Raw genomic sequence first — 26,250 nt, forward strand, 5'->3', positions numbered from 1 at the left:
ACCCGGTCACAGTTCCACGATGTCGTTCAGCGGAGAGACCGCCGCTGGGCCGGAGACAGCCGACGAGAAACAGGTGAGCTGATAGTAACAACTTTTTTTTAGAGGAAATATATCACTTACCCCAAATTGATTATTTTCCTACGGTTTTATAATTTACTATGCTTAGCCTGCGCCCCACTGGGGCATTTCTATAACGCTGCCCGGGGGGGGGGGCTAATCATATCCCCTCCTGACTTCAAGTTCAAACTACTGGGACGATTGTCAAATATCAAATGGCGTCCGATAACCCGCGCCCCGTTGGGGCTGCCGAGCAACGCGCCCCGTTGGGGGGAGGTTGCCCCCCCCCCAAGTTCTCGAGAGCCAAGCAACGTAGCGACAAGCGGCAAACGGCGTTGGACAGCCCTTGGTGCGAGCTATCTAAGGCATGCATTTTTTAATCGAGGTCAGGTCAAACTGAGGACAAAGAGCAAATATTATCATTTTTACTATCAATCAATCAATCAATCAATTTATTATGCGTCTTTTCGAGACAAGATAAAGCATACAGTAAAACATACGACACAATATAACAAAAGATAAACACTCATCACGACGCAAAGATACAACATCGTAGCAGAATGCACAAAGCAGGTTAGGCGCACAAAAGCCTCAGCAGGCGACGGGACATAACTGTCTGACTAGAATTTAGCACGAAGCGAATCGAGTCGACCAAACCGTCACCTTCAGTCGGGCTTCTTATAAAGCTAGGGTCAACATGGCCCCTTACAGTATCTAGGGGTATCTAGAGTATCTACTAGAGTAGGCCCCTTACAGTATCTACTATGGCGCCTACTGAGACCAAACAATGCTTTATAAACTTTTTGTTTTGTTTTGTCTCTGGACGGTCCTTAGATAGCCACAGCAAGGTACTGAAGTGCCCATGGAATGGTGCTAAGTAAAGATCAGGTCAAGGGCAGGTTGCAAAAGGTCAACTTTTAAACATGAAGAAACGTGGTCATGCGGCACAAGTTTTTAGGTCATCTTTCAAAAAGGTATTAGCTTGTAATGGTCTAAAAGTTATGTAAGACATCAAAGCGAAAAAGAATGAATGAGATTGGTCAAGGTCAGATCACAAAAGTTCCAACTTTAAAAAATAAAGAAAGATAGTCATGCGGCATATTTCTTGAGGTCATTTTTCCATACGGAATTCACTTGTTAGAGCATTGAATGTATATCCCGACAATTACAGGTCAAAGAACATAGCTCAGGTCAAGGTCAGGTCATCAAAGTCAACTTTCGTACAGTATTGAATATAGTCGTTACGGAGCGAGCGAAGCGAGCGTAGTCTTTCCTTAGATTAACGGAAATTTCTGATATGAGACTGTAAAGTCATATTTAAACCCAGGTATATTAATGATAATAAATCGTTTATAATAAATCGTTTAGCTCAGGGACAAACTAGTTAAAGCCAAGGACGTACCACCAAAGGATTTGCAAAAAGGTGTCATTTACAAGACTACTTGTGATTGTGGTGCCACGTATGTTGGCGAGACCGGGCGTCCTAAAAGCATGCGACTTAAGCCTGAAACAGACTCTTTCCGCAGTCAGGAAATCGCATGCGAGAGCCTATTCAAATACATGGAAGCACGCTCGCATCAATCGCACGCACCTCCCGCAAGCGATTGATGCGAGAAGAATTATAATGTATTTGAATAGGCTCTCGCATGCGATTTCCTGAACGCGGAAAGAGTCTGTTTCAGCCTTTAAAGAACACGTAGCAGCCATAAAGCATGGGAGGTCAGACACATCCCCTTTAGCTGAACACTGGCTCCAGTGTCGCCAACCATTTGACCCAGGTCAGGCTAGCACGCTGGCGGTCGAGCCAACATGGTCCCGCCGTGTCGTAAGGGAGGCCATCGAGATTCGATTATGCAACCCATCACTGAATCAGGGTGTCGGAAAGTTCTCGCTTAGCCCTATATGGGATAGTGTTTTGAAAAAGTAGACCTACTGGAGTACGAACTGTCTGTAAGTTGTGTCACGTGTTTTAGCATCGATCATTTTGAGAATTTCGTGGATGGCAGTATAGCATGATTATTGTTTGTTTTTTGAATCGCATTGCCCCTTTGAAGACCTGTCAATAAAGGTCGAAGTACACAAGGCCGTATAAGTTAGGTAAGATCGTCCGGGCTCGCTAATGTTACAAATCTGCAACACTACGGTGACGTCACCGGAGCATACGCTCCCTGGCTCCATCCGGACCCTGATGCGGCCGCTGGAATCGCTGCTAATCGAAAAATTACTTGTGCAATAGCGCTTTTAAATGACTTTAAAAGGGGGGAAAATATGATAGCAAAATAATAATGAGAATCCCTTGTCCTGACTGGGATTGTATGACCCCGCCACCTATCGGACAACGTCGTAATTAGGGTTGAGTTGGCGATCGCCAGGTGGCTTGTCAGTAAGCTGTCAGCCGGACAGGAGAGGGGCCGTCAGGCTGTAAACGCCAGATCATGCTCAGAAAAATGCGACACGCTTAAGAACGGTCATTTATCTCGAAAAAGATGCGGTGCCCTGTGGTGATATGGCCCACATGACTCGGGACCCGTAAGCCGTATACGGCCTACGGGTACCCTCCCGAGTCATCAGGGTCCTTATAAGGCCCCTGTGGTCACCGGCAGCTCCCAAGGCCCCTACGGACGCGATACATGCTTCGAAAATCGCTAGACAAAGGACTCAGGGGCGCAGCCAAGGGGGAGGGGCACACTAGGGCTTTAGCCCCTCCCAAATCTAGCAGGCGCCCTCTGGAAAGACGCCATCCAGGCGCCAAAGGCGCCCTGGATGCAGCGCCTTCCACGATCATTCTGTGCGCCGATGGCGCCTTTTCAGTGTCCAGCACTCTAGTCGCCCTCGACGGTAAGCCATTGCGACGTCATCATGCGGTACTGGCGCCCAGATTTACAATTTTATATCTCTTTGTGGGTGAAGATGCACCCACAATCCTGAAATGCCGGATATCCACTCCCAATCACCTGACCATCTAGCGCCCTCGGCTCACCTTCAGCGCCCTTCTGTCTGCTCGGCGCGCTTCTGATCTGTCGGCACCCTTCTCGCCCTTCAGCGCTCTCCTGGCCTGTCGGCACCCTCTTCACATTCGGCGCCCTCCGGGCAGACCAGTTAGCGCCCTCATGGACATTATCACACAGCATCCTCCTGATCTGTCTCGCCCTCCACACTTGTCAGCGCCCTCCTGACCTGGCAGCGCCTATCGTATTATAGCGCCCTCTTCACCGTACAGTGCCCTCCTGACCTGTCGCAGTCCTCACTGTATAGCGGCCTCCTAACCATACAAAGCCCTCCAGACCGGCTCCTGCTACGTTCAGCGCCCTCCTGACAAGTCGGTGTCCTTTTCACCGTAGACGGCCCTTCTGATCTGTCGGCGCCCTCCTGACCGTACATTGCCTTCCTCACCTTGTCCGCGCCCTCCTCTTTATACAGTGTCCTCCTGACCTGTCAGCGCCCTCTTCACTCGTATAGTGCCCTTCTCATCGTACAGCATCCTCCTCACCATGGGCGCCCTCCTGACCTGTCGGCGCTCTCCCGACCATACAGCGCCCTGCTGCCTTGTCGGCGCCCTCTTCACGGACAGCGTTCTCCAGATCTGTCGCAGCTCTTATCACCGTGCAGTGCCATCCTGACCTGTCAGCGCCCTCGCCTCACGCCTGTCGGCGACATCTTCGCGTTCAGCGCCCTCCTGACCAGCCTGCGCCTTTTGCAACGCATAGCGCCCTCATCACCATGCATCGCCCTGCCGACCAGTCAGCGTCGCCGTTCATCGTACATCGCCCTCCTGACCTGTCGGCGCCCTCCTCACAACACACCGCCCTTCTGAGCGGTAAGCGTTCTCCTCACCATGCAGACAATGCAACACTTTACAATTAGGAAAGCGTTAAGTAGCCTTTGCTTAACCCTCGCCGGCACAGGCCATTTTGCGTCATTCGACGGCAGGGGGGCTGGTACGACCCCCCCCCCCTCGCGCCTCTGACAGCTTCGTAACATGTTACGAAGGCACCAAAACTACTTCGTAAATGTTCAAATGGTTACTAAATTCGAAATCAGCTCCAAAAACTAGCCTAGAAACATGTAAAACTTGAAAAAGTGAACCGAGGTCACCAAAGGTCAATGACCTGACCTGACCTTGGTGACCTTGACATCCACCCTAATGCATAAGAGCAACATCAAATCACATGTTTGAACATTTGAAACCACGAAAAGCTTGCAAACGCGCGGATAATGCGAGCCGACATGCGCCGAATCGCGATTCCGGCCAAACATGGTCTCGGAAAGTAGGTCACAGGTCAAAGGTCATTTGGGTCAGGGTCATGAAATTTTCAGGGTAGGTGTACAATTGATCAATGCGAAGGTACTGAAAGTTTCGTCACGATCAGCCGCTTTTTACGCGAGTTATTCGCGAAAAACCTTAGGGGGATTGCATCAACTCAACTTCCTGTGCCGGCGAGGGTTAAAGTGATTTTAGACGCAAAGTAGTAATGAAGCAATTTCCGGAAAGTAAAAGGATCACAACGTTTCCAGCGTTTCCGGAACGTTTCCGGAAAGGAACTTGTTTACAACCGTGACCCTCAAAATCGTATTCAGGGCCAAACTTGCGGGGAAGGCCAGCTGACAAGTGTACGCCCCGGTGACGTCACGGGTAATGTTAAACAGTCTGGCGCCCGGCACATAGGAAAGCTCGGGATGACAGCCCCCTGGAAGTACAGGGAAAATAGCTTCTTTACACCCTTACACCCAGAGTCAGTCTGCTAAACGATTTATTATCGGAAATTTCTGAGTATGAGCGGCCGGCCGGCCGGCCGGCCGGCCGTGCGGACGCTTTTGCGAGGCTTATATCTCAGCAACCACTTGACCGATTTACATGCGGTAATTTTTTTAGGGTAGCTTCATTCCTTCTACCAAGTATTGGACTATTCCCGATGCATGTGGGTGACCCCTTATGCACGTGCCACGTGCAAAACGAAGAGGTGTCAGTTTTGTAATTGTTGCAATATCTCGGTAACTACTTGGCCGATTGCGCTGAAAGTTGGCATGTAGGAAGGCACCCACTAGGCAATGCATATCCATGTGCCAGAGTTGGGGTGCTGCTGCACGTGCGCACGTGCAGGGGTCGATTTCAGATCTTGAGAACGGCTGGACCGATTGCGCTCAAATTTGGTACACGGTTAGGGACCAGTTAGTAGGGTGCCGTGCACAAGTCAGTTGGGACCCATTTTGCACGTGCGCACGTGCAGGGTGCCGCTTCCAGATCTCGAGAACGGCTGGGCCGATTGTGCCCAAATTTGGCACATCGCTAGAGACCGGTTAGTAGGGTGCCGTGCACAAGTCAATTGGAGGTATCCCCTCGAAATTTCGCACGTGCAAGGCTCACCCTCTCGCTCGCTCCGTTACTCGCCCCAAAAGGCGTTATACTGGTGTAATATAGAGGATTATTCATGGCTCCGAGTGGAATATAAGGATATCTTTCTAGTTGAGGTTTATTTGCCATTGGGTCTACAGCGCAGGGATATTTCTATCTCGCAATCCTCTGAGATGCAAAGATAAGAATGTGTTATCTCTGGGTCTCGAGGGTGCTTAGCCAAAAATCAAGAGTTCAAGTGATGATGGGTCAATAGCCGAGCGACATTTTTAATGGTTGTTTATGGATTAAACTTATGAAATAAGAACAAACTACTCTTAATCTATCTTAACATAGATGAATATGTTTAAATATAATATTTAATTAATTAAGAATGAACCTCAGCATAGAAAGATATAGGATTCCTCATGGCTCAATCGTGGAAGAAAGGATATCTTTTCCTCGCGTGTTACAGAAAAACCTCGCTCCTCCGTCGCTCGTCGGTACCCCGCATGGAAAAGATATCCTTATCTTCCACTCGGAGCCATGAAGAATCCTTTTCCAAGTGGGTTACTGAAAAACCGAGCGACGAAGGAGCTAGTTTTTTTCTGGAACACGCGAGGAAAATATATCTTATCTTCCACAAGTGAGCCATGAAGAATCCTATATCGTTCTATGCAGAGGTTTATTCCTAATTCAGTAAATGTTATATTCAAATGTATTCATCTATGCAAAAAAAAATTAGAATAGTTTGTTTTAACTCGGCAGGCGGTGGGCCTCCCGGCCACCTTCTGCGCGGGTTTTTTGCCCCCCCCCCCCGTATCTCCGAAACTACATACTGGACGGATCCGGAAAATTCAAACGGCGTTCGATAGCCCTGTCTAATTTGTTGAAGGAAACAAAATTTTATTGACCTCGAGGTCACCGATGACGTCACAGGTCAGGTCAAAGATAAAATGTTTCACCGTACACGGTTCATCTAAGGAAAGCGCTATAACACCGAGTAAAACGCATTTAGTCGAAAATCAGCGATAGTGCGTCAGTTTTATAGTACATATGTTTCTATTAGAGGTCACTGGTCATACCAGGTCAGGTCACAGGTCAGGTCACCAAAGGTCACCAAGGCCCAACTTTACTAGGGTTGTGCGATGCATGTTTTATGGCCAGTTTTTCATTTCCAGCTCAATGGTGTTGGTTATAAGACCATCAGGTACGGTTTAGGTCACTTTCTGGTGGAGGTCAGGTCAAGGTCAGGTCAAAAAAGGTCAAATTTCAAAGTTGATATTTTTGCATAAAATGGGTATTGATTCGATGCACCTTGTCACGGGGAGTCTAATTGTGGTCTTTGTTTTGCGCTACGTGGTCTTGAATTGCTAAAAATTGAGTTTGAAAATTTGACGTCATCAATTTTGAAGTTTTTTTGCTATAACTTGGCCAAAAAGAGAGGTATCGATCTCAAATTTGGTATGTAGATAAAAGGCGGTAGGGACTATCACATATCTTCCGTTTTTCGAAATTCAAAAAACTTTTTGGATTTTTCGGCTATTATATTCAAAAAATCTATTTTTATTTTTGGGGGTCAAAAAAAAAATCAAAAATCCGAGATTGCAGTTTTGTAGCGCTCTAAATTCTACACCTTTTATGTTCGAAACATTTTTCTGTATCTCTAAAGTTGTAGGCCTGACAGCTCTTCTCGCGAAACCTTTAAGTCGAACATGGCAGAAATGACGTCACTCTGACGTCATAAGCGTCCAACCTATCATAGCCTTTGGAAAATTTTTGGTTACAATGTGCAATAGCTATTCATGGGAGGGTATTGAAAGTCTGGTGACGATCGGCGAAGCGGTTTTCGAGATATATCGAAAAAACTAAGGGGGCAAAAATGCCCTCCCCCACCGCCTGGAAGGTTAAAATTAAACTCATAAGCTTCATATACAAACAACTTGCAAACAAACATTAAAATGCTTCGGTTATTGACGCATTATCACTTGAACGCTTGACTTTTTTCGCTATGAACCAGCGAGACTTTATCTTTGCATCTCAGAGGGATGGAAAGCAGTGGCGTCACCACGGTTTCAGAACTTCTAGGGACAATTTTCCAGGGCGTCGCCACAAACCTTTGCTTGAGTCTGGTCGCCAATACCCACCTACCCCCAAATCTGCGTTCCTCGTTGGATTTCGGCCGCTTTAATTTTAAAACGAGGGAGAATAATTAATGTTAAGTTGAAAAAAACGAAGAAGTTACGCGGTAGTAGGCATATTCTTCGATCATGAAACGCGTGCCCACATCCTTCTGCCTATGCATGCAGGGACGGTCGCAGATTTGGCGTTTGGGCAGGGGGGGCGGGCAACTTGGCAAAGAGGCCCTGTCGACCCTCGGGAGGCCCAGTGCTAGCTTGCAGGGGTCCCATTATTACCATACCGGCCTCAAAGGCCGCTATGGGGCCCCAGAGGCCGGTGTGGGCTCTCAGAGGCTAGTGCGTGACGCTCAAAGGCAAGTCTTGGGCCCCCAGAGAACAAAATAGGGCCATCAGTGGCCGGTTTAGTGACCTCATAGGCTGGTTGGGGCTCATAGAGACCTGTTTGGGACCCGCAGAGGCTAGCGTGGGGCCTCAGATGTCAGTGTGGGTCTTTTAAAGACTGGTATGGGTCCTGAGAGACAGGTATCGATCCTTCAGAAGCCAGTACGGGGCCCTCAGAGGCACATAAGGGCCAGTCTTGGGTCTTAAGGGCAGAAACTGGGCCATCAGAGGTCGGTGTGTTTAGAGGTCGGTTTGGGCCCTCATAGACCAGTTTAACGGCCTCAGAGACCAGTAAAGGGCCTAATGGCAGTTTGAGACCATCAGAGGCCGACTTGGGCTCCCAGAGACTAGGGGTCCTTACAGGCAAGCATGAAACACTCAGGGGTCAGTACGGGCCCTAAAAGACCGGCATGGGAAGGCGTTGGACCCCATAGGCCAGCAGAGGGCCCTCAGAGCCCAAGATGGCCCCCCAGAGGCCAATGCAGGCCATAAAAGGGCCGGTATCGGATCTTCCGAATCCAGTGCGGGACCCTCAGAGGCTAATATTGGCCCTTACAGGCCAGCATGGGGCCTGAGAGGTCAGTGTGGGGTCCTAAAAGACCGGCATGGGCCAGCGTTGGACCCCAGAGACCAGCAGAGTGCCCTCAAAAGCCAAGATTGGCCCTCAGAAGCCGATGCGGGCCCTTAGAGGCCGTCATCGGGTCTTCAGAATCCAGTGCGGGGCCCTCAGAGGCTAATATGGGCCTTACAGGCCAGCATTGGGGCATCTGAGGTCAGTGTTGGGTCCTAAAAGACCGGCATGAGCCAGCGTTAGATCCCACAGGCCAGCAGAGGGTCCCAAAGGCCAAAATAGGCCCTCAGAGGCCGATGCAGGCCCTTAGAGGCCGGCATCGGGTCTTCAAAATCCAGTACAGGGCCCTCAGGAGTCAGGGACACGTAAAGGTTAGTCTTGGTACCCCAGAGACAGAAATGCCACCAGAGGCCGATGTGAGGCCCTCAGACGCCGGATGTAACCAGCCGAGTTCGTTTCAGCAATCATGCTGGGCACCTCCAGAATCGGCTCGGGTGTCTCCTCGGGTGACTGAGAAACAAACTCGACTAATTTCTCGGACGAGTGCCGGCCTGCCGTATCCAGCTTTACGGCGACCACACGGACGTGCCTGGAGGCCGGAGGGCGCCGTCACATCTGTGGGGAGGCACACCGCTCGCGGACCTTTTTATTTACCGTGGCGATGTTGACGCGACCGTTCGCAAGGCAAAACACATGTGTTCGGAGAGCTGAGCAAGTTGCGCCATTATCGTGTCCCGGGTTCTTTGCGTGTCCCCAGTAGAGGGAACTCCAAAAACTTTTAGGGACAATCCCTAGTAGTTTTCGATGACTTCAAAACTTCTAGGGACAATGTCCCTAGTGTCCCTAGTGGTGGTGACGCCCATGATGGAAAGATAACTAATTCTTATCTTTGCATCTCAGAGGGATGGAAAGATAACAAATTCTTATCTTTGCATCTCAGAGGAGTGCGAGATAGAAATATCCCTGCACTGTAGACCCAATGGCAAATAAAACTCTACTAGAAAGATACATATTTTATATAGTTTTTGAAAAAAAGAGAATTCATTACAACTGGTCTCAAAACTGTATTTCACAGTCTTCAGGGTTAAGGGTGCGTTTCACGCGTAACGCTATGAGAAACGTTTTCCGTAAATATCTAGAGCATCATTGCTTCGATTGCCTTTATTTTTGGATATGTTATGAAGGAGGTTAACCTCGTCATCACAGAGTGGCTACCGTTGTTCTGCAATCCATATATACTGAGCAATTGAGACAAACATATTGCAAAATCAAAATTTCAAACGAATAGAACTCAACAACGGGTTGTCGTACGACTGTGATGTTTGCAGTTTTGGACTGACGAAGTCAAGGAAAACATTTCCTAGCAAGCCTTTTTTCAAATTTTGTACTATGTTTTGCATGATACAATTTTCATCTTGCAGTGCATTGCATGAAAGCCATGACTACAATTTCAAAAATGTGGCTGCTAGGAATCATAAAGACATCGATTCTCTACACAATCCTGTAGAGTGAATCATCATTGCATGCATCACTATGCAGTTCTATTCATTTGAAAGTCATTGCACAGCTAGTTCATAAAATCGCCGAGAGATGTCTCTGGCTGTATGGCCCGCGCGTTTCGACGGTCCCCTCGGCTCGTCACTCAGCGGCGTTTGTTGACTCAGTGTCACACCCATTAGTTACGGCGCTCCGCTGGCGTTCGGCCGCCGTCGAGGTGCTCTGAACCCTCCCTGCTAAGTTTCGCCGTGACCAGACGGGTCGGAGACTCATCCCACGATCTATCCATGAGCGGCGCCCAGCCAGGCGTCTCCTATCGCGCGCCCCTCACTCTTGATCGGGAGTACCTACGCCGGGAAGAGCTTGTGAGAAACTGACAACTTTGAAAGAAGTCACAAGAAGTCACGGTCTCCTAATTGCGCCTTCGTCATTTTCATTGCAATTATCCAAATTACTTAGCCAATATTGGCGAATCTATGAAAGATAGCGACAAAAAACCTTCATGACCGTGTTTCTCAACGAATTAGCAACAGAATGATGTATAATTGATTGCATTTCAGTCAAAATAGCGTCTCTAGAGATAATTTTTCATGTATCACTTTTGAAGTAATAAAGCTAGGCAAAAACTGCATAATAGCAATTATAAGCATCGTAGTTCTCTCGTAATTTCGCCTCGTAGCATATATGTGTTGACTTCGAAAGGTCAAGGTCAAAGGTTGACCTCGGATCACATGACCTTAAGCCTCACACTAGTGGGGGTTAATTTTTGCCTCCCCCTTCCTCGTATCTCCGAAACTATTAGGCGAATTTGCAAAACTCAAGCGGCGTTCGATACCCCTGTTGCATTGAGAAAATTAATTTCATTGACCTCAGGGTCACTGATGACGTCACAGGTCAGGTCAAAGTTAAAATGTTTCACCGTCCACGGGCCTTCTAGAAAATGCGTTATAACATTGATTAAAAGGCATTTTATCGAAAATCATCGATAAAGCGTCTGTTGTAGTGATGTCAATTACGGAAAATCTTGATACCGATACCAAACCAAATATACCAACAATAACCATGTAAGAATACCGAAACCGAACCAGCTTAGTAAACTCAGGAAAATACCAACTTTTTACCAAATTCACAGCCACTTTTACATTAGGGACGATTCACAATACCAGCAAAATGCCAAATGCATTAGCATTGAAATACCAATTACCAAGTTGGTATCGGTTTGGTATCGGTATACCAAAAAGTTGGTATCTGATTGACATCTCTAGTCTGTTGCCTAGTACAGATGTTGCTAAAAGACGTCAGATGTTGCTAAAAGACGTCACTGATACCAGGGCCCAATATTACCAATGCCGTGAATAGGATTTGGCAGCACTGGCCGGAGTTTACGGCACTGATATCAAAGATGTCCTTTTTATTTACCTCCAGCCTCCAGGTAATCTTGTCCAATGATTTTGATAGCATGAATGATTATGAATGTCGCCAGAACGAATGAATAAGTGAATGTGGAATAGTTCTGAATGTTACCAAATGCCGTGAATGCGCATTCACGGCATTTGGTAAGATTGGGCCCAGGTCAGGTCACAGAGGTCAGGTCATCAAGGGTCAACACATGAACCCAACTTTACTAGGGCCGTGTGATGAATGTTTTGTGACCAATTTTTCATTTCCAACTTAATGGTTTGGGTTAGACGACCACGAGAGACGATTTAGGTTACTTTCTGGTGGATGTGAGGTCAAGGTCTGGTAATTAAAAAGGTCAAATTTCGAAGTTCATACTTTTGCATAAAAAGGGTAGGGAAGAGTGGGGCACATTCGTGCAAAAAATGGATAAACCCATATATCTGCTCTTTGGTTAGTGCAATGGCAAAATTGTTAATTGTAGTATGGAAAGGAACTATTGCAGATAGTTTTCCTCTTTAAAAGTTATCCTATAAAATTATTGCTTCCATTAGAAAAAATGACTTTTATTAACTCTGAACATTTGCACGAAACTGCCCCACCTATGGGGCACATTCGTTCAAGAGATGGGGCACTTCCGTTCACCCGGCAAAATTCGAGAAATTACCTGGCATTACCAGAAATTTACCAAAGGAAATTGGCAGGGGGTCATTTCACTTGATTCCTTTCGACAAGAATGCATTGCACAACAAATGTAGAAAGAATGGGCTGGCCAACAAGAATGTGCCAATTGCCGGCCTCCGTGACCTCGCCAAGTTCGCGTGAATTGCTCGTCACGACGTCGCAAGCAGTCGAGACTGAGTCAGGCGAGCGTCATTAGAGAAACCTACTACAGATAAAGTCATAAATCGCAAAAACTAAAAAAAATATGCACGAATGTGCCCCCAGGCAGTGCGTACACGAACCTGCCCCACAACGTTATTAGTAATATATTTCAAAATTACTTTTTGAAAAAATGACACTTTTTCAACAAACAAGTTTGCAGCAGTTCCGTGAATAGAGTGGTCTTCTTCACCCCCAATTTTGAAAAGCTGAACCACATTTCCGAGTCAGGATCACGAAAATGGATGATATGAGAAAAGTTTGGAAAGCTCACGAATATTACAAATTTGCGTTTTTATCAAGCATGACAGCAGGTACAGTGTTGTCTTCTACGGTGAACGAAGGGCGGCAATGATAGACATATTTCCATAATTTACCTTGAGCTCGTGCAGTCACTCGTGTTCCCATAAACTGCTGAAAACGAATGTGCCCCATGCACGAATGTGCCCCACTCTCCCCTACCTATTTCTATCTGTAAGAATCTTGCCTATTTCGATGTACCTCATCACGGGAAATCCAATCGGTCGCAAAACGTCCTCAATTTTGCTACCGATACCCCCAACCCGATTACGACACGCTGACGAAGTTTTGTAATACCTACAATTCGAAAGCTCCGACCTAAACGATTTCTTGGGGGACCTAAGTCCGGGTGAACTTATAAGATTCCGAGACATACAAGTTGTAGCCACCAATGGCCTTATTACATCGTGCACTGCAGCTTTCAAAGGACTCAGGCATCTACTGTAGCTCTGAAGAGGTGACAAAATTGAAAAAAGTGTTTTATAGGTAAAGCATATTCTGCTGTGCCTTCTGATGCGATAGTCCGGCACTATACAGTGTAGCTCATGCTGATAGCTCATGCAATAAACAACCCGAGTTTCGAACATTTAGGATATACCTGAACTGGGTGACCTAAACTTCTGAGACCGGGGTTCCACAATTTCACACACGATGAGAAATTAATGTATGATAAGCTACCTATGCCAAGTTTCGTGGCGCTTATACGGCAAAAAAAAAACTTGCAAGTTTGACCAAAAAACGCCCCACTTCCCCAAGCGAGGATTAATGAAGCTAACACTATGAATGTGACTGAAGCTGCTTTCCTGTACCTCATTCTGTTAGCCCTTTCATTTTTCCGGTCTTTCCCTATCAGTGTGTGTCGGCGCGGGTTCGGCCCAATGTGGTTCGACTGAGAGCATGATATCTGGTCCTTTCCGTCCGGCCTGACCGGCGCGGCGCGGCGGACCCGTGCCACCCCTCCCCAAACTCCCGGGGCGCGAATGGGGAGGGGCGGCCCGGCAGTCGAACGCCTCTCCGCTAACAGATGGATGGACAGGGGAAATGTGATACTTGTCCTATGACAACAAACCGGCGTTCAGCGCTAGGGCCATCTACTGGTCTAGAAACGTATCTCTATGTCGGCAAGATCCTCGCCAGGTGGTGTAAAGGTCGCGTGAAACGCACCCTTAAGTGCATAAGTTAGTCGACGTTAGTTAATAAATGGTCATATTTTCGTTCAACCACGGACATTAAAAAATCAATTTACCTATCAATAAAATGAAAAATAACAATTTTCTAGATTTTGTTTTACCAAACTTCTGAAAGTCCGGGATGGCAGGTTTGTAGATAGGGCCTCGGCTAACATGTTAACTGGTGGGCCAAATGGCCCACCAGTGACCCGAAATGGCCCACCAGCCTCAAAGATTTGGCCCACCAGTAATTTTCCGAAAATCTAAGTTTTCACATTTTACATCACGACGTAGGTAACATTGTGATACAGACAGACAGAGACAGAGGCCCTACTACATTGTTGCATTTATTAAAAGTAAGAACTTGATCGTCGTTGCCCGCGTAATACCATCACCATTCCCGGTTTCTTGAGACAGCCGTAGGTTAAGCCTCGGTCACACTTCACCGGATTGGACCAATGGACGAGAAACGGACGGCGTCCGGTGATGTCCGGGGTCCGGGGGATGTCTGTTCGTTTCCGTTGGACGTCCGTTTCTCATCCGTTAATATCCGTTCCATGTCCGGTGGTGTCCGGTGTGCTCAACCGGACACCACCGGACATGGAACGGATATTAACGGATGACAAACGGACGTCCAACGGAAACAAACGGACATCACCGGACGCTGACAGTTCTCGTCCGTTTCTCGTCCGTTGGTCCAACCCGATGAAGTGTGACCGAGGCTTTGAATTTTATGCAATAATTGTGAAAGACGTCTGCCTCTGTCAATTACAGATAGTGTCGGCGGCTTCCTGCCGATCGAGGTCTGCGAGAGTTCTTGCAAGCTTTCCGATCGATCGAGTGGTTGCAGTCACATAAGCATCTGCCGCAGACCAGTCGGTTACAAGAAAAACTACGAATAAAGAACAGACCAGTTCAGACGGTCGGGGATAAGCCTGCGAGCGATCTCAGACGGCTCGCCGATAGACACGATATAAGCCAGAGTCAAACTAGAGGTAGTGTCAGCAACTTCCAGCCGATTGAAGTCTGCAAGCGATATTATGCGTCTTCACGACCGGTATGATGCTTGCAGTCGCACATCTGACCAGTCGGACGAATTTCGAACCGTTCACAGTCAGCGTTCCAAAAAATTCTCATTTGGGCTGAAGATGACACTCAAGAATAAGAATGGATAATTTTTCACTATCACATTTTGGGTGGCTAGAATTTTCCACTCAGACACCCAAGAGAAATCTGAAGTTTGGGACACTGTTCACCAGAAGTGTACATCACTTAGTTTTTTTTTTAACCCGCGCCCTGGTGTGGGTCTGAGCCACCTTCGCCCTGGTGGGGGGGGGGGGCCAAAATGACCCCCCCGTCTAACTCGAAAACGAAGAGGGCTAGGAAGACGCGGAAAAAAGCAAACGAAAGCCCATAACAAGTACGTTCGAAAGTATTTCGGTCATTTTTTCGCTAAGGTCAATATTGAGGTCGCTAGAGGTCATCATAGGTCAAATTTCAGTGTTTTCGGTGTTGCCGGACATATTCCGCTGTAGCTCGGAAACTAGAAGAGCTAGAGAGCCGCGGAAAAAAGCAATCGATAGCTCTTTTCAAGCTCTTTCGCCAAGATTCGTCAGATTTGACCTCAGCTCAACGGTTTGGCCTACAGAGGTCATGCAAGGTCAACTTGGCAAATTTCGTTGAAAATGTTTTTAACTATAGCATGCATTCACGAGAAAATAGAGAAACGATTCATGCACCATCGTGCTTGGCTCGTCGAGACGCGTCGAATGATATATAGTTTGACCTCGAAAGGTCATTTTGAAAATTTGACCTCAGGTCAAGGTCATGACCTTACCGAAATAGGTCATGCTGCATATCATTCGATCCGCATTGACGAGACAAACACGATAAACGTCGAACGGAGTCTCTATCTCTATTCAATAACAAGTAAGTGCAGAAAAACCGCTGATGACCTCTGGTGACCAGGGAGATGACCTAGCGTGACCTCAGCGAGGTCACAAGCAAATGGTTTCACATGGGCTGTGATTTGCTGACCCAAGACACTTCAATAACGAAATATAGGAACAATCACGCCCGATTTAGCTGAAAAACAACTACTTTTCGATTCTCCCATTGACTTATAATGGGGAGCAGCGATGACCTGACCTGACCTTAGGTCACATTTATAAAAAATCCGAGATAGCCATTTTGTAGAGCTGGGTGACATCTTCAAGTACTGTAAATTTTACATCGATCGGATAAAAGCTGTGCCTTTGAGAGAGCTTTGAACTTTTTTAGAGGTGGTGTCAGTTTTGGTGACCTTGTGACCTGACCTGACCTGACCCGAACCCCCCCAAAAAGGACATGATGTAAAAATGTTGAATAAACAGCTATACAAAGTTTCAGGGCGCTAACTCAAGTGGTTTCTGAGTTATCGCTGAAAAACCACAGGGGGGGGGGGCCAAAATGGCCCCCCCACCAGGGCGAAGGTTAAGGAAAATATTAGGGTTGCGCAGTGCGCTTGGGCTTTTGAGTCGATTCTTTTCCATGCGACACCAATAGGCTTAATGATCATTTTCAAAGATGTTGGGGTTGCTGCTACAACCCCCTTTTGGGGTTCCTGCCACAACCCACTTTATATATAAAGTTGCACTCGTGCTGTTCACAATTCCTCCCGATCCACCCGACAACGCCCGATCCCGTCCGACCGCTTCCGAATCTCCGACCAGTCGGAGATTCGGAAGCGAAAAATCTAAGTTCCTCTCTCCTCTCTCTGAAGAGTCGGGGGGGGGGGGGGGGGGTCCAGCCCCGTTTTTTTTTTAAATTTTTTTAATGCCATCCTGACGTTCTTTGCAGAATAAAGTGGCCGAAATCTGGGGAGAAATCGAAAATGGGGGGGGGGGGCTATGGCTACGAAGGTCAGTCCATGTCGCTGCCCAAGTGGCCCACCAGTCAAAATTCCTTAGCCGAGGCCCTGTAATTGTAGACCTATCATTTCTCTACAAGACCACATAACAATAATAGTGCTTAGAAACTCGTAGAAGACGTCGTAATGCCAAAAGCGAGGACTGAATGGGTCCGGTACCATTGACCCACCAGGCGGTCAACATCTTTTCAGGGTTATAAGATGGGAACCAAAAGTTACATCTGCCTGAAATTGTGTGTGCTTGTGTACTATATAGTGATCTAACACATATTTTTATTTTCATTTTTTTTTAACCCGCGCCGGGCCGGTGCTCTGAGATTCCGCGCCGGGCCGGGGGGGGGGGTGTCTGAACACCCCCCCCTTCTAACTCGGCTCCTGGGCCACTTAGCGACACGCGGTAAGCGGCAATCGAAAGAACGTCCAAAATAAGGACGAAAACACTTCGGTCATTTTTTGGGTCAGGTCAAAGGTCAGGTCACCAGAGGTCACCAAAGGTCAAATGTCCACTATTTCAACATTTTGGAAACTGCCAACGGCTATCTCGGGAACCGATAGAGCTACAGCGCCGCGGAAAAGCGCATTCGATAGCCCTTTTACAGACCTTTCTGAGTAATGTTCTCAGATTTTACCTCAGGTCAACGGTTTAGCCTCCAGGGGGCAAAAACTTCAAAAATAGCCGTTTTTACGAAAAACGTTTTTTCGGTAATAACTTTTGACTCAAAAGAGTCATGACATTACTTTTGCCACCATCGTGTTCCTCTCGTCGAGACGCGTCGAATGAACTATAATTTGACCTTGAAAGGTCAACTTGAAAATTTGACCTCAGGTCAAGGTCATGACCTGACCGGAAAAGGTCATGTTGCATATCAGTCGATCTGCAACGTCGAGCCGAACACATCTAAGGCGTTTTCAGCGCTCTAGCACGTCTCTATCAGAAGTTATTAGCGAAAAACTGTTAGATTCTGTTCGTGACCTGAGATGACCTCGGGGACATAACGAGGGGTCACAGTTGCCATTTTCCGGTTCAGTGTGTCCATTTTACCTACATCTCGATGTTTGAGAGTGTCTAGAATAACGTTCGTGCAAAACAGACGCTTTTCAATTTTCTCCCATTGACTTATAATGGAGAGGTCGCAAAATTGACCTGACCTTAGGTCACCGATATCAAAATTCCGAGATATACATCTTATAGATATTGTTGTTCTAATCAATCGCTGAAAGTTTCAAGGCAATCAATCAATCGGTGTAGCTATGACGAGCATTCTTATTTTTTCTGAGGTGAGGTCACTTAGCGTGACCTGGTGACCTGACCTAAGGTGACCTGGGTCTGAAATTTTCACAACATGTGCGGAAAAGATGCACAAACAGGTGTGCGAAAAACTGCGGCGCTCCGCGCCGCCGTTTTTGAGATATCTGCGAAAAACCGCAGGGGGGGGGGTGTTCAAACACCCCCCCCCCCGGCCCGGCGCGGGTTAATCAAAGAAAAAATATTTTTACGTTAGTTTTTCTTCTTTTTTTTGGGAAAACAAACGTTGTGAAAACCTGAGATAGCAGTTTTGTAGAAAACTCTTTTTTTCTACAAGATCACATACAATTTGTAAATTGCATGTTAACTCTAGCTTTGGTGAGCGTTTGAAGAGTGCATGATTTTTGCTTATGTTGCTCGAACATATGACCTCGATTTGACCTTAGTAACTCCTGACCTAAGGTGACCTAAGATTTGAATTTTTGTGTGGAGAAAAAAATTGATGCCCGGAAGGTACCAAAAATTTGGCGGTGCTGCGCGCCGCCGTTTTCTTGCTATTCAGGAAAAAACACAGGGGGGGATATTGCCCCCCAACGGGGCGAGGGATAACTTTGGAAAACTGTCAAGCAAAACCTAACATTTTTTACCTTGAGGTCACCGATGACGTCACAGATCAGGTCAAAGTAAAACATTATCAACGTTTTGGCTTGTTCACAATTTGGGTCGGGGGAAAATTGGACTAGTTTAGCGGCAACTGAAGGACAGAGTTATTCCTTAATAGCGTCGGTGCTATGGCACGTAGCGCTACCAAATGTCACACACAACTTAGGGCATCTACTGGACACATGACCTGGGAGTTTTAGATTTCAGGGACCTGAGGTCAGGTCACAAGGTCACAAAAACCGGTACATAGTCAAAATGGCACTGAAAATGCACTTTTTTGTTCATGAAAACTAGAGTTCTTCATCGATTTGATTCAAACTTGCAGGATGTGCTTAGGTCACCAAGTGTCATCATATGCATCCCAGTTTTTCAAATTCGGTTGACCTGAGGTCATCTGGAGGTTTTTTTACATTAAAATAGTTTATTCAACACGACTCAACAGCACCGTTCATTCAGGCACAGTATTGGCCTCGTCCACGCACAGGTGCCGGCCCAGCGGCGTACAAAAAAAAAAAACAGAAACATCCTCACGACATTCGCAAAACACCGCCGGCATCCGGCACCATCGCCAAGCGACCGCCGCAACGCGCTCGCCCGACGCCGCCGCGTTCCTGAGAACGATTTATCCCTATTTACCGCACAAGTGATTCATTCAGAGACGAGTCCTTAAGTCCGTCCAGATTAGTTTGAGAGGTTCGTATCATGATGCAAGTCCGTCCGAATGAGGCCAGGAAGTTTGTCTGCCCTAACGGTATGCCGGGCGGCCTGCCCGGCCGAGCCGGGACGGCGCTGGAAATCAGCGGAGACCGTCTCAGTCCCGGGGAGGACTGCGGTCCTCAGCCGCCTAGCCGTGGGTCCTCCCCAGCCGGGAGGATCAGGGCTCCCCCCGGCGCTCCCGACAGGCCGCCGGGCGTCAGCTCCCGCCCGCGCCGCCCCGGCGCAGGCACTGGGCGGCGCGAGTCCGGGAAGACTGTACCAGGTGGCTCCAGATAAGAATAAACCCGATGGGCTAGTCGCGCCATCGCGACAGAGGACGCAGTATGGGCGCCCAAAGTTCATCGCATCTTGTCTTCCTGTCTGTAATTACACTTATGTATTTTTCAACTCTGTAAACACGGAACAATACCTTGGCCATTTCTTCAACACTTGGCCGATTTTTGTTCGACCGACATCGCCAAACATACCTACTGCTACGTCATCCGTTGTTTTGCACAAAGCATCATACACTTTGGTCCACTGCACTGCATGGAATATCGCAGACTTAAGGACGTAAATGTACTTGGTGGCTCAGTACGATTTTTTAAGCGTGAAAATATTTTGTGCCCCTTTCCCCTAGTCGTCTCCATCTCACTCTCGCTTTAAACATATTGTCATGGGTACATTTCGAAATAATTTCATCTCTTTCATCCTTAGCTGCCTGTAGCCTAATGTTTTATGCCGCGGTGGGAGATGTCCCCTGAGATATCGTGTCTATTTCTGACTGTATAGCATCAAATTTCCCACATAATTCTTTTTCTCTTCGAGTCGCATAAGAAATTATGTCTCCCCGAAGTACTGCTAAAAGAGTATCGGAGAGAAGGCGTGGTGACATTTCAGGATGTTCATTTTCTGCCAGAGTCTGTGGGATACGCATTTTTACGCTCTACGCTCTACGAAGGCATCTTCTTTCAACAGGCTATTTTTAAATTTCCAGTTCGAGCGACCACGCTCACAACTATTTACTTCTATCGTAAGACTGACTAAACTATGATCGGTGAGGTAGCCATCGACTATTTCTGACTGCGCACTATTTTTACTTAGCATAAATGCTTTGCTACACAAAAAGAAATCTATCCGTGATTTTGAAGGTGGCAACTTTCTAGAAAAAGTGAATTGTTTGCGGCAGGGATGATTGGCTCTCCAAATATCGACTAAATCATGCGCATTCGCAAAGTTCATAATGACCTCTCTGCATTTACGGTCATTTTGCGGGCATTTTTTAACCGATTGACGATCAATGCTGGTATTCATGCAGAAATTAAAATCTCCCCCTAAAACGATATAATCGCTATCGATCAAGCTTAATGTTTCGCACATCTTTTCAAAAGTGGATGGCTCATCGGCATTGGGCCCGTACACGTTACAGAGTATCAGTTTAACACCTTGCATAATTAGTTCAAGCAAAACAAATCTGCCTGTTGGGTCTCTGTGTACCTTTATTACTTTAACGCGGAAGCCTGGCTTCAAAAGTATAGCTACTCCTCTACTTATGTCAGTTCCGTTTGCGAAAAAGCCTTCTCCACCCCATTCATTAACCCGCGCGGGGCTGGGGGGTAAATTTTACCCCCCTCGCGAATTTTTGCAATATCTCAAAAACGGCGGCGCGCAGCGCCGCCAAACTTTCAGTACCTTTTCTTACATCAATTTGACACGTTCCCTGAAAATTTGAGAGAAATTCGCCGGAAAATTTTTGAGAAATTGACGTTCTAGTGACGTCATGTTCGCCATTTTCGCCTAAAAAACGGCGAAATTTCAAACGCCGCTAACATCTTCATTTTTGAAGGAATCAAGACGTAACAAAAAAGGTTATACGTAATTCTACTTTGTTTATCAAATGGCTATCTCGGATTTTTGTAAATTTTGGATTTTGGCCCAATTTTTTTCAAAAACTGACTTTTTGGGAAAATAATTAAACAATCCAAAATTTTGAGTGTATCGAAAAAACCGGAATATATATCAGAGAAGTGGTCTACGTGCACCTACATACCAATTTTTAGAAGAATGGGTTCAAAAATGTGGGAGTTATTCAAGATTTTATGACGTCACGACAAACAAAAATTTTGAAAAATGATTTTTTTTGTAAGTTCTAGACCTCGTACGGAAACAAAAATAGCACCATTCGATTCGCCGTGAAAAATTGCATCAGACAGACACCTTTTTAGGCCTTAACAACCAACTTCAAAATTTGACCTCACTTGACCTGACCTTGACCTGACCTCGACCTGAAATTCATCCAGAGGTGGTCCATATCACTTATTGAGTGTGCCTATTGAATTCTATGAGTAAAATGACCCATAAAACATGTGTTGCACATGCCCTTTTCTATATTTTGTTTTTTGGTGACCTGACCTGACCTGACCTGACCTTGACCTTGACCTCTGAATGATATTGTATGCAACGAATATTGTCTTGGTAGCCTAAGAACACGTTTTGGGCAATCAGTCTCAGTCGATGACTCCATTGTTCGGCAACTACGGTGCAAGGCCGATACTGTAGAAACTTGCAATTTGTACCCTTGACCTGACCTTGACCTTGACCTCAAACTTTAAATTAAGTACATGTTTTTATTAGTTCGTGATGAGAGCTTTCGATTGGCGTTTGAATTTTCCAAATCGGACCATTAGTTCGGGAGATAACAGGGGGTAAAATTTACCCCCCCCCCCCCCAGCCCCGCGCGTTCGGCTGGAGACCCCAGCCCCGCGCGGGTTAAAGGTAGTGTGCCACCTTTGAAAAATTTCCCATTTTATTTTTCCTAAGATAAGAAGCTTCTGTTTTTACCTAATATCGCAAAAAAAAATTAAAAATGGGCCTGGAATGGTGCCTTTTTCGCCTAAAAGTTTATCGGTTTTTCGATATGTATAACAACTGTAGTGGGCTGAGCTGCAAACAGACGTCGGCAACAATCGCGAATGCGGCGCACATGTGACAATAAGCAAAGGTCATTATAGAGTTACGACGTACGGGAATGAGTTATCAGCTGTCTAATCGTAGACAACACAATGTCGAGCCTTAAACTGTAAGCCTGTATTGGTGTTGTTTCTTTTATTTGGCTGTCGAACATTATTTATGGTTTGAAATATGATTTCATGTAAAATAATTGATATGAAAAAGCCGTCTCTTAATATGACCCCATTTCACCACACGCAAGTGGCAGAAATGACAATGATCAGCTGACGCATTTTTCTTGGCCGAAGTCAGAGCGCGCGGCCCGACGCACCACCACCGCACCACAAAGTATGAGCAGAAGCCGCGCCCAAAGCCAGGGCCCCGGTAACGTGAGGTAGCCGAGTCGGGGCAGCGTGCGCTGACCCAAGCCAGGGCCGCAGCTTTGGGCGCGGTCTACAGCATCCCCGCGGGCAGCCCCGGGCTATCACATGACACCGGGGGGACGCGCGGCCCCGGCTTGGGTCAGCGCACGCTGCCCCGACTCGGCTACCTCACGTTACCGGGGCCCTGGCTTTGGGCGCGGTCTACCGCACCACCTAACAGGCGTGTTCGAAACCGCAGGAGATGATGATGAACGGGTTTATCGAAACTTGATTGGATGAGTATATCGGTAATAGCGATTTCAGTGTGTGCATTTATTGTTCATAGTGGTGTGAAATGTGGTTGGGGTACGACCGACAACCCGTCGGGGCGAATTTCGCACTGGGGTACTCAAAATTTGAAGAATTTAAGACGTTTCCATGAGTTTTGAAGGTATGGATAAGTTCTAAAAATCCGGTTCTCCTTATCTGGGCCATTAACTCCATACGCTCCAGGAAAGCTGGCACACTACCTTTAACCCTCGCCGGCCGAGGGGGGGGGGGGCGGGTGCCGCCCCCCCAAAGGGTTTTTTCACGATAGCTCCAAACACGCTGGCGATAGAGAGCTGAAACTTGGCATACCTGACCTTTGATCCAAGCCGCATCTTTTGACACCAACCGCATTTTTGGGTCAGGTCAGGTCACTGACCTATGACGTCATAAGTGAACCTCTGCACGGTCTTCAGATGTCGCAACTTCGCAACGCCCTCACTGCCAGAGGAGATGTCACAGGGAAATGAAACTTGCAGGATCTAGTATCCATTATGAGTCCCACAACTTGTATATCTCGGATTTTTCCTAAAGGTCATATGAGGTCAGGTCATTTTCGTGACCTCACCATTATAAGTCAATGGGGAAAAATGAAAACTGCTATTCTGGCGCCGGGAACGATCTCCAACTATCTCAAGCACACAGAATCGTGATTTGATGCACTCCTTGCAAGGTTAGATGCGTCACTTTTGCAATGTTGACCTTTCGTGACGTCATTTATGACGTCATAAAGGTCATATTAGTTTTTCGTCAATAACTCTTGATCAAATTGAGCTAGCGAGTCGGGAAAGCCACCAATGGACTCAGGAAGACCTGCCGAATCGAATGATATGCGACATGACCTCTTTCGACCAACTTCGTGACCTGGGGGTGCTGACCTGACCTTGACCTGAGGTCAACACCCCAAATTGACCTGACCCGGACAAAAAGTATATCATTCGACGCGCCTGAGCGAGGCGAACACGATGCTGCCAAAATCGTCGCTCTGCGGCCGTTTTTTGCGAAGTTATTCACCAAAAACTGAACCGTACCTTGGGGCACTTGACCTGACCTCAAGAGGTCACCGGTTGACCTAGGACCTTAAAATCGGGTACCAATCTCTGCGTCTCGTAACGGCGCACACGCTCGTTTTTTCCGCGACGCGCTAGCTCCACCAGGGGCGAAACGGCGAGGGGGGGTCGTACCCGCCCCTCCCCCCCCCCTCGGCCGGCGCGTATGTAGAAAACCAATAGGTCCGGCGAGGGTTAAGCCACAATCTCTCGCAGGCTTCGTCTGCACGAGTTTCTTGCAAGAATACAAAATCTAAATTCATTTTTTTTTTAAACCAGGTAAATATTTTTCGTCTTTTGGACGCTAATGGTCTATTCGTTCTCAGCCCGTTGACGTTAACTGTCGCTAGTCGTAAAGAAGTCATAGTCGTTTTACTAACGTCTTGCAGTCGTATGGTAGTTCTCTCCTAATTATGACAGCTACGCTACGGTCTACGGATGCTTCTCGCGCGGCGTCCGGCGCACGCCCGGCGGCGACCACTTCCCGGTGCCTAGGTAATACGTGATACAGATAAAAAATTGATACATGAACGAAACATACCCTGGTGTCTCGGGCTCGGCCAGGAAACTACATTATCTGACAATTGACATACAAGGTCACACGCTTATCCTATAACAATTATGGTTTAATCTTTTGATTAAGAAGCAAATTTAGCACTAGGTGACATAGTGGCTTCGATTTCTACATACATGTATACATATCATGATAATCTGTCGCTACCTCCGCATCCCCACAACGAAGAGACACAAAAACAACGCCACTCGTCAGATCCTGCTCCATTCCCCCCCCCCCCCCCGGACCCGCAGGGCCGCGCATCGCGAGTCACCCGTATCACCCCGCGCCGGGTCGCCGCCCCGCAGCCGGCCCGGCCCGGGTCAGCGCCCAGGGCGCGCGGCGGCCAGCCGGCCGGCGCTCGGCCGCCCGCCGCTCCCAGGCGGCCGACCCCCTGTCAGCCGTCGGACAGCAGCAGCCCGCCGGACAGCGCTCAGCAGCTCGCCGAGCAGCCGGCCAGCCCCCAACAGCCGCCCAGCACCCCGCCGCCGTCACCCCGAACCAGCTCGCTGTCAGCCCGCGTCCAGGGCCTCGTTTCATAAAACTCTGCCGTAACTTACACCTTTCCGTAATTCACACCCTTCCAAACTACGGAGCGCAAATAAATCCGTTTCACAAAGCCACAACTGGAATTGTTTACACCTCCGTAACTAAGCACATTTGCGTAGTTACCGTAATTTATCAAGCGTCCTACAAATTACAATTTCATGTCAACACTTATTTTTTTACGAGAATTTATAAAACAATTATGTTGAATTTAAATCTTAAAAATTATGTATGAAAAAAACAAAATTGATATTGATGACCATCCTTTATTAAAACAATATATTAAAAACAGCAGAAAGCCAGCTAAGCAGAAGTGCCTAACTACGAAAGTGGCGCGGCGCGGCGAATAAACAAAATTCCGATAGTGGCCACAAAAAGCGACTGGTACAGAAGATTTGCAGTTTCTTTTTCTCATTTTGGCTGTTCTTTCTTCCTCACCGGGCTCAATATTATAAAATATATTAAAAATTAGCTTCGAATCTTCACATTAATTCAAAATCACGCAACATTTTTGTGCGTAGTTTACACCACTGATATCAAGAGCTTGATAAAATATTTGGCGTTAATTACGTCGTTTTATGAAACCCAAATGGCATCAATTGGTCCGGAATCGAGCATTTGCCGTAAATGAAGCTCCGTACTTGCGATGGCGTGAATTACTCCGGTCTCCGGCTTTATGAAACCGAATTGGCATCAAATACGCCAAATCTGGCATAATTGACGGAACGCCGTAAGTAATTCCTTTTATGAAACGAGGCCCAGGAGCCGAAACACTCCCCCCCCCCGCAGCCCCACCCGGCCACCAGCCGCCCCGAGCACGTGCCGCACCCGGCAGCACGGCCATCGGGGACAGGCCGGCGAGCATGGACAATCACCGACCCGCATGCTACAAAACAGACGGATCCTGCTGTAAGTACATTTACACATTTCACCTTTACGGCCGCATAAGGGGGGGGGGGGGGAGACGTGAGTACATAAAAACGAAGGGGCAGGATTAGATTCGTGCAAAAACTTGTACTCATATATTTTATCCAATACCTATGACAGCCAGCCAACGACCGCCCGAATCCCGGACCAGGACGCAAGGGGAGCGGAGGGGGAGGGACAAAGACTTCCTACTCAACAAAGGAGTTAGTCTTTCTCGTCACTCTTGTCGTCCTCCAGATCCTGTCTAGCCCACAAGTGAGTCCATCTCCCGCTCAGTGTTCACACGTATCGGTTTA

The 26,250-nt window shown here is 47.3% G+C and overlaps 1 protein-coding gene across 1 annotated transcript in view; it reads left to right on the forward strand.

Annotated features, from left to right (window-relative positions):
* Positions 1-26,250, forward strand: part of LOC122386895 — a 42,342-nt gene continuing 16,092 nt past the window's right edge. The window contains exon 1 of the mRNA XM_043376607.1: positions 1-73. Coding sequence (XP_043232542.1) covers positions 20-73 — 54 coding nt within the window. The 5' untranslated portion in view covers positions 1-19. The remainder of the gene's footprint in view (positions 74-26,250) is intronic.

The sequence above is a fragment of the Amphibalanus amphitrite genome, unplaced genomic scaffold, assembly GCF_019059575.1.
Source record: "Amphibalanus amphitrite isolate SeventyFive unplaced genomic scaffold, NRLGWU_Aamphi_draft 000266F_arrow, whole genome shotgun sequence".
NCBI lineage: Eukaryota > Metazoa > Arthropoda > Thecostraca > Balanomorpha > Balanidae > Amphibalanus > Amphibalanus amphitrite.